This window comes from Pundamilia nyererei, unplaced genomic scaffold, assembly GCF_000239375.1.
Source record: "Pundamilia nyererei isolate P.nyererei 1_Seehausen unplaced genomic scaffold, PunNye1.0 scaffold00019, whole genome shotgun sequence".
Classification (NCBI taxonomy): Eukaryota; Metazoa; Chordata; class Actinopteri; order Cichliformes; family Cichlidae; genus Pundamilia; species Pundamilia nyererei.
In genome coordinates, this window is record NW_005187420.1 from 3715728 (window position 1) to 3726117 (window position 10390).

Genomic DNA, 10390 nt, shown 5'->3' on the forward strand with positions numbered 1-10390 from the left:
CAGGATATACTGTGAGGCCACTGTGTGCTCATCATTTCCTGTGCTTAATGGCACTTTGGCAGAGCTGGACTTTGCTTACTCCATGTGTAAGGCTGTTGAAAACAGTGCAGCGCAGGCTCAGCTGGGAACCTTCTGGTCAGCCTGGTGCTGCTGGTGTGATGATGTAGAGCAGCGGTCCCCGACCCCCGGGCCAAAGGCCGGGCCGTGGGAGCTGAGGCTCGGTGTGAAATGTACAGTTTTCAGGGTTTTTATCCTTAACTCGGTTGCCCTGGGTCTTTCCCGTGTTGTAGCTGTGTGTCTTATTTTGAAAGAAATATTTACACGTTACCATAGCGACCAGAGAGCATTAAGGGGCAGAGAGGAGGATGCATTTACATGTACACACAGGAATATGTATGTAAATACACACACGTATGTGCTCAGACAAAACAAAAATAGAAAATACATAAAATAAAATAGTGTAAATGAAATTACAATGATTAAGTCTGAAATGAAGTAGGAAGAAGTATAACATACGTATTAGTTCTACTGAATCCCACTGTTCATTGTTACGCCTAATTCCCGTCATCACTTACCCCACACAGCAAACAAGAATGAAGGACATGTACTAACATAGCTACAGTGATAGATAGCATAGTTACATAAACAATGGCTCATCAACTTTATCAGTTTCACATTCTTCCAAAAGCAGTTTTCGAAACATCTTTATGAGCTGACTAATGCTTGAACGTTGCTGTAGGTCCACAAACAGCAACACAAAAGGTTTGTCCGAGTCTTCAGGTTTAATTGTCCCCTTCTCTGTCAAAAACATCCTCTGTTCTTTTCCTGGTAACATATTGTATCTGGCTTTGTACATAATTTTTGCAGTTTTATACTTTACAAGATCCATAAACGTCAGAATTTTTAATTTCAAGAACGTAATGTTAGTGTGGTCTCTAAATCCTGCTTCAGTAATCATCCTGATTGCTTTTTTCATAATGGCTGAAGTGAAGTTTGGTGTGCATTTCCCAGATTTCCACACAGTAAATATGCCAAATATGGCAGTGTAAGTGTACAGTGAAGTACCTGGAGTGATGTGGAAGGCAAAAAATGTTTAGCTTGTATATGCTTCATGTGAGGTTTCCAGCAGATTTTGTCGTCTATTATCACACCCAGAAATTTTGTATGAGAAACTTACTTCAACATTATTTATCAACAAGCATCTTTTTTACAGTTTCCAAACAACATAAACGTAGTTTTATTCAAATTTAGTGAAAACTTGTTTCTGTCAAACCATGTTTTCAGTTTAATCATCTCTTGTATGACAATTTAAAAAAGCTGCTGTGAATTCTCTCCAGCACAAAAAATATTTGTATCATCTGCAAATAAAATAACCTGTAATATATCAGATGTTTTACATATATCATTGATGTAGAGGATAAACAGCTTTGGTCCCAACACTGACCCCTGTGGAACTCCGCAAACAATCTCCAGGCACTCTGATAATCACCAGGCTTCACAAATTGTTGCCTGTCTCTCAAATAACTCCTGACCCACTCTAGCACCACTCCTCTAATGTCACAATACTCCAGCTTATCAAGTAATAGTTCATGATTGTGTCAAAAGCTTTTTTTAGGTCAATGAAAACACCAACTGTCTTTGACCTGTATTATTGGTGATATTTTCAATTAGTTCCATTAAAGCCACGGATGTCTGAAACCACACCGACTGTCCATTATTATTTTGTGTTTATCTATAAATTTGTCAAGTCTATTAATGAAAACTTTTTCCAGTATTTTTGAAAATTGTGAAAGTGAATTTGTGTCTATCTCCCTTTTAAACTGTGGTATTACTTTAGCTGTTTTCATTTGTGTTGGGACTGCAGCAGTTTGTAGAGACAAATTGCAAATGTATGTTAAAGGTTTGGAGATGCCGTTGATAACTTTCTTAACGATTTCCATATCAATGTCATCAAAGTCTGCAGACCTGTTTGTTTGTGATCTCCCAACAATATCAATGATTTCCTTTTCTTCTGAACAACATTGAATGAGGATTACGTTCAATGAGTTGATTTCAAGAGGAAGCTGCTAATAAAGTTACTCAATTACACAGTGAATTTGCGTTTATTATAAAGGCGAATCCACAGTTTTTGTCTTGGTCGCATCCTTTTATCTTGTTGTATTTATCTGCAGCACCTTAAAGGCCGGTCTGTGACATTAAACCGGTCGGTGGCGCAGAAAGGTCGGGGGCCGCTGATGTAGAGGCTGAGCCTCCCTCAGCCGGTTATGATGCTTCAATAGATTCTCAGGAATATGAGAACAAAGACCTGCAAACATCCATCGTGACTGTCGACGGATGCTGAGGCAGCTCTGGCTCCTGCGTCACACGTTCGATGCTCTGTGGGAATTTACAGTAAAGCGCGACTGTGTGTGTTTAATATTCAACAGTAAATAACTGACGTGTCTTTGGGTTGATACAGCATGTGTGTGCGCCAACACACTGTGTTATATAATTATGTTGCTCTGACATCAGCAGGAGCGTCCCTCGGTGCTCAGCAGCCACGCAGCCTGCCGGTGTTCCCGGACGCTTCGCCGCAGCCCGGCCGTCTTATTGTGTTTATTCAGTAAACACGGCGATTACATCGGCCCGCAAACCCTCGCTGCACTCCCGGCTCTAATCCACGTCTTCATCTGAGCTTTCCTCTACTGAGCTTAAAACAAGAACGAGCTTCGGTTTCAAAATAAGCGAGCATCATCTCACTCTCTGTTCTTCTGAAATCAGACCGTACGCAGAGCGCCCGGCGCCTCGTCCACAGGGTTGCGGTGGTGATTCAGAGACGGGCTGGCACAGCCTTATCTCCTCCGTCAGTCTAGACTGCTGACATCAGCGTTCCACCCTCTCTGCTTTCACATCTCATTAAGGCGCAGCGAAGAAAATCGAGCCAAATGTTGGAACGCACAAATACACAAATTTGTACCAAGTTTCATGCTTTGGAACGTTTTCCATGAAGCACGTGGAGTTAAAAACTCGCCCTCGTTCGTTTCAACACATCTGTGTGAAGCTGATCAGTCGCACAGACGGATCAGGTCACAGAGGCTGCAGGTGACTGGAGGGTTTGGATCCAGCTGACAGACCACCTGCATGTGTTGTGACAGCCTTACACTGGGTTTTAAATGTGCAGTAGGCATTTGAGCTGTTTGACCTGAGACATCGTTTCCGTCATCATCACAGGCTCTGAAAATGACTTTAAAGCCAGAGGTCTATGAGGAGGGCGCGGCGTCTTATCTGTTTGATCTACATTTTAATGTTCAGATCCTGTCGCCTGTGTAAACATGACTGTCTGTGGCAGGAATCCAGCATCATCATCTGTTCAGGTTGGATAACTGGTGGAGTTAACGTATCTTCACTGAAACACGGTCACGTTTCGCCTAACGGAGGCTCTGCTGTTTATGTACCCGTCGCCATGGTGAATCCTCGTAGCGCAGCTCCACTGATGATGGCACACTTTCATGCACAGACACACAAAGTCGACTGGATGAGTTTCCCGTCGTTCCTGTCCCTGAACTGGGAGCTGATGCAGTGGGAGTTTGTTAAAGCAGCTTTCTGGAGACATTGCCTGGATCCCAGCTTTGACTGAACCAGCCTCCGGACTTTATCAGCTCAATAAAAGCTTCATTGTTGTTGCTCCGCCTTCGTTTTTGGAGCTTCTTTCAACATCATACCAGAATTAACTGATCGGAACAACAAAACTCGTCACTGTGATATTTCGAGGCAGAATGCAACAAACCACAAGTTTCACGTGAATCTGTATTTGAATGAAACAGGATAAAACACTGAAGTCGCTGCATTTTATATGAAGTCAGAGGTCAGTGTGGAGAAATATGACTGTAAACTGTTAGTGGAGGCTCATTCATGACCCTGTTAAAGACGGAGCCAAAGGAACCGCCCACCCTCACACATGAACACACACCCTTCACATGTACAGTAATGATTTAACTAACACCGATCAGTGTGTATGGTGTGTGTGTCTAATCGTACTGATGTCTGTGACCAGGCTCTTTACTGCAGAGTCAAATCGGTCTTTGGTTGTTGGAAAGCGCGTGGCTTCAACAATGCACACGCTGTTTGTGGAAGTCATAAAATTGAAATCAGAAAGGTTTTCCAGAAACTCTTCTCTGTGAGCCAATAGGAGCCCAGCAGGTGATGTGAGCCTGCATTGGATATTCTGCTCAAAGGCTGACCGGCAGCCAAGCGCACAAATTACAGAGGACAGAAAATTCAGCTGTAAACACTCCAACGCGTCGCAGAGGCCAAGGCTGTGGTTATTTCTGCTCGAGAGCGTCTGCTGCTGAAGAGACACTGGCTCCTCTGATTATTCATCTCAATCAAACGTCGACATCTAGCAGCTCGAGAGCTTAAAGACAGACCTGCATCTTATGGTTTTGATGTGAGCAACACTTGCTGTTCACATGATGACATCTGTGAAAAAAAAAGGTTTTCTTGCTATTTTCCTGAAGATACTTTTTATAAGGGACAGAGTATCCTGCATAAACTGCCATCCCTGCTGAACCTTTACCCACGTATGCAGAGCAGAGCTGACAGAGGAAGAAACACACGGAAATCCCCCAAAGCTGCAGTTCCACTAATGTCCAGCAGAGGCTGTTTACAGCCTGATGCACATAGTTTGGTCTCTGTACACAGGGCTGCACATAAGTGCTCTGCAGGTGCACATTCGACATCTTTAAGAGTTCTAAACAAATGTCTGTCCTCCTCCAGAAAATCTTATGTACACAAACGCGCGTTGCAACGTCTTATCTGGTGCGCGTCTTTTATTTTGACAGCGAATGTGCACCTGCAGAGCACTTATGTGCAGCCCTGTCTATAGACAGTTTCCCCCTTCATGACACCTGTACAGGGGGGAGAATGTTTTTGTAACACAGCTGTTTTGTATTAAGGCTTAATGTTTGCATTATTAGGGGCGTGGCCTGACACAGGCAGCTGTAGCTGCTAGTACAGCTATTAAAAAGCAACCCCGCCCTTCTTCCTTGACTGAAGAAGCACTAATATTCATGCTTGTGATGCACAAATGCTTCAGCTTTCAGCCCCATCGCTGTATTCTGCTCATGCAGACTGTGAGCTTTCTCCGTGTCTTCGGTGACCTTGCGGTCTCTTACCTTGGGGGGCACGGCTCAGGGTTACAGATGCGGATCATTACCGACGGCCTGCTGGATGGATCGCACAGAGCGTCGTCCACCTCCTCATCTTGCTTCCTGTTCACACACCTCACCACTGCTGTCTGCTTGCCTGGGCAGAGGAAATACAGACAAATGTTTAGAAGAAGCATCAGCATTTCAGCTGCGAGCATCCGATCGGCAAACCTCACCGGCAGCACACGTGGCCGAGCAGGCAGTGAAGCCTCTGAAGTCCCAGCTGTGCAGGTCGTCAGCCTGGAACAAAGGAGCACCGTGGTCTCGGACTGCGGTGGCTCTGGTACACGGCCCGTGGTTGCAGGGCCTCTCCAGCTGGGGCCTGTCCCCGCCACACTCCTCCTCTGGAAGGTCCACCTCCGTCTTGGTGAAAGTGAGCAGCACCTGACATTTCACCTCCCGAGTTTGCCTGCCAGGGCCGCAGGTGGTGCTGCAGGGGGACCAGGGCCCGGGTATGAATCTGCACAGGACGAGAGCAAAAGTCTCCATTAAGTCCTTCAGTGGTGACGTCACGTGGTCACTTCAATGTCTGCAAAGCTCATTTCCAACCTTTCTTTGTTACGAGCTTAGCTTGCATCTGCAATTTATTCATTTAACATTTTTAGAGTGTGATGAATATTTTATTTGCACCAAAGACATCACAGTTAACTAAAGCTAAACGTCTTTGGCTTGAATGGACCTTTGCTGGGTGACCACTTACATGTGTGACTGCTATAATCATGCTTACATATGTGTGTTAATCTGTGTGCTCATCATCCTGATATTTCTGGTCACTCTCAACATTTTTAAGCAAAAATAGAAGATAAATTAAATTAGCACACCCACTCTAAACCCACCTTTAAAACCTGAATAACTGATTTGCCAGACGTCCACAGATTCAGTTTTTCAGGATTGTTTTGTCTGCGTATTTATACATATCTCAAATATAAAAGTGTGTTTTCACCATTCCTACACGACAACATGTACGTGTTGTTTCTGTGTCATTGCGTGTTGTATGGTGAGATCATTCGCTTGAGCCTCTCGACTGTAGGCCGTGACATCACCGTGACATCACCCACTGGTGAGTGGAGCCTCAGGCGGAACATTTACATCGTTGCCAGCAAACTGGACGTGATGAGCGAGGACGCCGCTCACTCACTGGCTAACAACATGTGGTTGACATGCTGTTTTCCAGAGGGGGCGCCCCCTGCTGGTCACTACAGATAATGCAGGTTTGAGGTACTTGGAGGAAAAGCAGCAGTAAAGGGAGCTTGTTGCTGGGCGGGAACTTTGGGCCAATAAAGAAATGGAAAATTCCCGAGAGGAAATGTTTCTGATAAATTCAACATTAAGTTTTACGTTTCTATAACTGTGACTCAGCTGTGATATGAAGGTTGTGGTATCGTAGCTTCCATATCGAATCCATGAATATCGTGTTGAGTTTCTTTTTTGAATTTCACATTGTCCAACCTCCAAAGATTCATCAATAACGCCAGTCGAAGTGAACGATATTCACAGATCCCAGAGCGAAGCCTGAGTTTGAAAATCATTTGCAGGAAAAATAAAGCATTTGAAGTGATTCCCCTTTTTTCACTCTACAGTCATTTATGGAATCAAGTGAACACACAACTCTGTCTATGCGCAGCAGATAATATGATGGACAAACACACCGTCGTGCTGAGGAAACAGCCAACGCCGCTGCTGCCTGGCAGTAAAGCGAAGAATAATAACCAGAGCTGCTGACTGACAGATGCACAGCAGCAAATGTGCGACCGTGAGCTTGTTAAGACAAATAAGCAGAGAGATACGTTCCCTGGAGGTCAGACTCTCAGCTCCCTGGAGGGGAGGTGGCATATATTTAGACAGAGTTCTGTGACTGGGAGGTAGGTTAGAGCTCAGTCACCGTCTGACAGGTGAGACGGAAACGTGCAGAAATAAGGAGGGAAAAATGCAGAATATAGCTGCGATCAGGCTGGAGTGATAAAACCACGCCTCGTCTGCATCAACAGATCCACCGCACCGAGGCGTGACTGCAGGACTTCTGGGTAATCCTCTGACGTCTGTGGTGCGTCCCACAAATGATTTACAGGTCTGGGAGTTCATTATCTGTAATGCTAATGCTAACTAGCTTATGAAGCTGCATCCACAGACACAGTCCTGCTATTTCACCCAAGCTGGAGCTCAGACTTCCTGGACAATCTGTTAGTGCGGCTAACCTCACAGCAGCCATATAATGATCCCAAAAAGGCTCCAACAGCACAAACATAGTCCAGATGTGCAGCTCAGGTGAAGCCTGTGTCACCATCCACCTGTCAGTCACAGAGGCCACGCCCCTAATAATGCAAGGGTGTGGTCATGTTTATATCTATGCTGCTGTCGGCTGTGCTGTGCTCAGGTGGAATGGATAAATGCAAAGAGACCCGATGAGCATCGCAGTCGGTGTTAACAGTACGCGTTTCTCCCCTTTAATATGCTTTTTGCAGCACGCGGTGTAATTACCACGTTTCCAGTATGAGCCTCACATGCTCACCAAATTAACGTGGCTCAGATAAGATTAGCTTGGCTGCGTGTGAAGACGATTTGTTGGCGCCCGCTGAGGGCGCGTGCACGGGAGGTGTTTCAAGAGCATGTTTGCAAAGTCTTTGATGAGCAAATGTGTGTCTGCCAAGTGTTTGAGGTGTGTGTGAGCTCAGAAAGCTGATGGATCCCAGGGAGGCTATCAGACCGACCAGACCCTGAGCAGCAGGCGATAATCACATGCTTATCATCAGCCGCGGTGGGAGAGGAAACACACCCGGACAGATTCACACAGCCCTGGTGTGTGTGTGTGTGTGTGTGTGTGTGTGTGTGTGTGTGTGTGTGTGTGTGTGTGTGTGTAGGATGATATACCTGCAAAGGGTTTGTGCTACCTGAAAAAGAAGCGTAGACTGTGTCAGAGCGACGTGAACCTCTCACACGGTGTTTCAAGAGTTCTGGGTTCAAGTTTTACTTAATGAAACAAACGTGCTCCTCAGTATAAAAACTGAACTCTCATCTACAACAGCATGAGAGTATGGAGACCCCCGATCAGGCGCTCCCCATCTGCTGTAATGACAGACACAAACTCTTCTGCTAAATTCACACTGTCAGGACAAAAAGTCTAAAAATACTTTGCAGCTGTAACAGCCTCGGCTCTTCTGGGAATGCTTTCCACAACATTTCGCAGTGTGTTCATGGGAATGGTTGACCATTCTTCCAGAAGTGCATTTGTAAGGAAGTTTCACAGGTGGCATCAGCACCACGCTGGAGTTCACTGAGCTCCTGAGAGCGAGCCGCTCCTTCACAAACGTTTGCAGGTTTGCCCAGGAGCTTGATTTCATACACCTGCGTCCATGGATGTGATGGAACACCTGAATCGATCATTTGGATGGGTGGGTGAACACTTCTGAGGTAATAAACCTCAGAGAAACAGGCTGTGGTCTCCTCACTCTTCACTTTTCACAAACCCGAACAGTACAGCTAACACATGATGAAGAACACTTACTGCTGAAGAGACCGAGTGAAAGAGCACAGTTTATCCTCTTTTACCCAACACCAGACTCTGAGCTTTTGTTCTGTCACCAGTTAGCTAGCATAACCTAATGTAGGACTAGCAGTAACCCACCAACCAAGTCAGCCACCTCGTGTCATGTGTGAGCGGCACGTTTTTGGTGCAGGGCTCCAGGGTCTACAGGAGGTTACCTGACCTGGATTTGGTTTAATGTGCACATGCAGCATGATGAAAGCCACGATTCTCTATGGACGAGTATCAACAAACTAATACGTCCCGTTTTCAGTCACAGGACGTCGGAGGCTGAGTACTGAGACGCAGCTGCTGTCCTGGAGGAGACAGGAGGTCTCTACACAACCTTCTGATGTCTTCTCTGTCCAGCAGCTGTAACGGGTCATAAATTACATATTGTTATAATTACATGTGTTCTAGTACTCAAACCGTCTCTTTCAACACTGTAAAAAACACATATACTGTATATTTAGCCACCCTGATGTTCCCGATCGCGTGTTTTTAGTTCCATTATTGTCATCATGGTGTCTGTCTTTGCTAGCTGCTGTAAATGTGCTGCATATGTGTTATAGGCACAGTCAATGCTAGCATGAACAGATAATTCCTGCTAGCTTGGAAGTTGGTTGCATTGGGTTGTAGGAGCTGGAGCGAGCAAGTTGGAGGTCTTTCTTTCTTTTTAGCTTTCATCGTCAGACACAACCAGGAACACACCGGTTACACAGCCACCAACTTAATCCAGGAGAACAATAACTTATAACCAACCTCAGGCCTGCGTGAGGATTATTTGAGGAGAAGAGTTCTCCAAACACGACTTCCTCCTGAATCACCCAAACTAAGACGGCTTGGATGAGTTCAAGGAAAAATTATTAACAAATGCTGTTAACTGAGCTTCTGCTCAAACTGCACGATTGACTCGCAGGGGTTAGAAGTTCGTAGGTCACGATGCTCTGATGCGACCTGAGTGCTCACACTGTGCGTCCATAACATGAAGCTTATAACAGAAAATCTGTCGCTCTCCCCGTCTCTGTCTTTCACTCACACAGACACACCACCACCATCAACTTTGCTAAATTGCTAATGAAAAACATTGATCAGCTGTGATTGAGCAGCAGTGTCGATCCAACTATTTTCACGGTTGTTGTGGTCGTGATAATTTTGTGAGGCCACATCGAAAAGGCTCGGATGAGCCAAAGTTCTACAAGTTGTGCCTCCATCGCTTGTGTCCAGATCACACGCCGCCGTGCTGCTCCGTCTTTTCACTTTCATTTCTGTGTTTGTGCGTGCGCAGTGTGCGAGGCTGCGGTGACGCCCTCACGACGGCCGACAGGATTTCAAACAGGTTTGATTTTCTTACGACCGAACGATTGATGATCGGGAGCTGGTCGTGAGGTGTTAATCGCTTCTCGTTATCCCACGTATACTACACGATGCACGACGCACGATGAAGCCGATCCCCAAAACGGTCGCACGACTGAAAAATCGGCTCAAAATGAGCCAAAAATCACAAAGTGTGAGCCCAACATACACAGAGAGGCTCTGCCCAGGTGGTGGGATCGAGCTCAGGGCCTTCTTGCTGTGCTCGTGCAGAGCTTTCTCTAACACACTGCTGTGATGTGCTGTAGTAACAAAGGACTGAATGAATGGAGCCACCTTTGAATGGATCAGGTGTGTGTGTGTGTGTGTG

The 10390-nt window shown here is 45.7% G+C and overlaps 1 protein-coding gene across 1 annotated transcript in view; it reads right to left on the minus strand.

The window, feature by feature from the left end:
* The window catches only part of adamtsl3 (ADAMTS-like 3), a 97331-nt gene that overhangs the window by 32252 nt on the left and 54689 nt on the right, over positions 1 to 10390 (minus strand). Inside the window, exons 14-16 of the mRNA XM_005726448.1 lie at positions 9053 to 9078; positions 5363 to 5646; positions 5154 to 5283 (exon numbers count right to left, since the gene is read on the minus strand). Of these exons, the coding sequence (XP_005726505.1) occupies positions 5154 to 5283; positions 5363 to 5646; positions 9053 to 9078 (440 nt within the window). The remainder of the gene's footprint in view (positions 1 to 5153; positions 5284 to 5362; positions 5647 to 9052; positions 9079 to 10390) is intronic.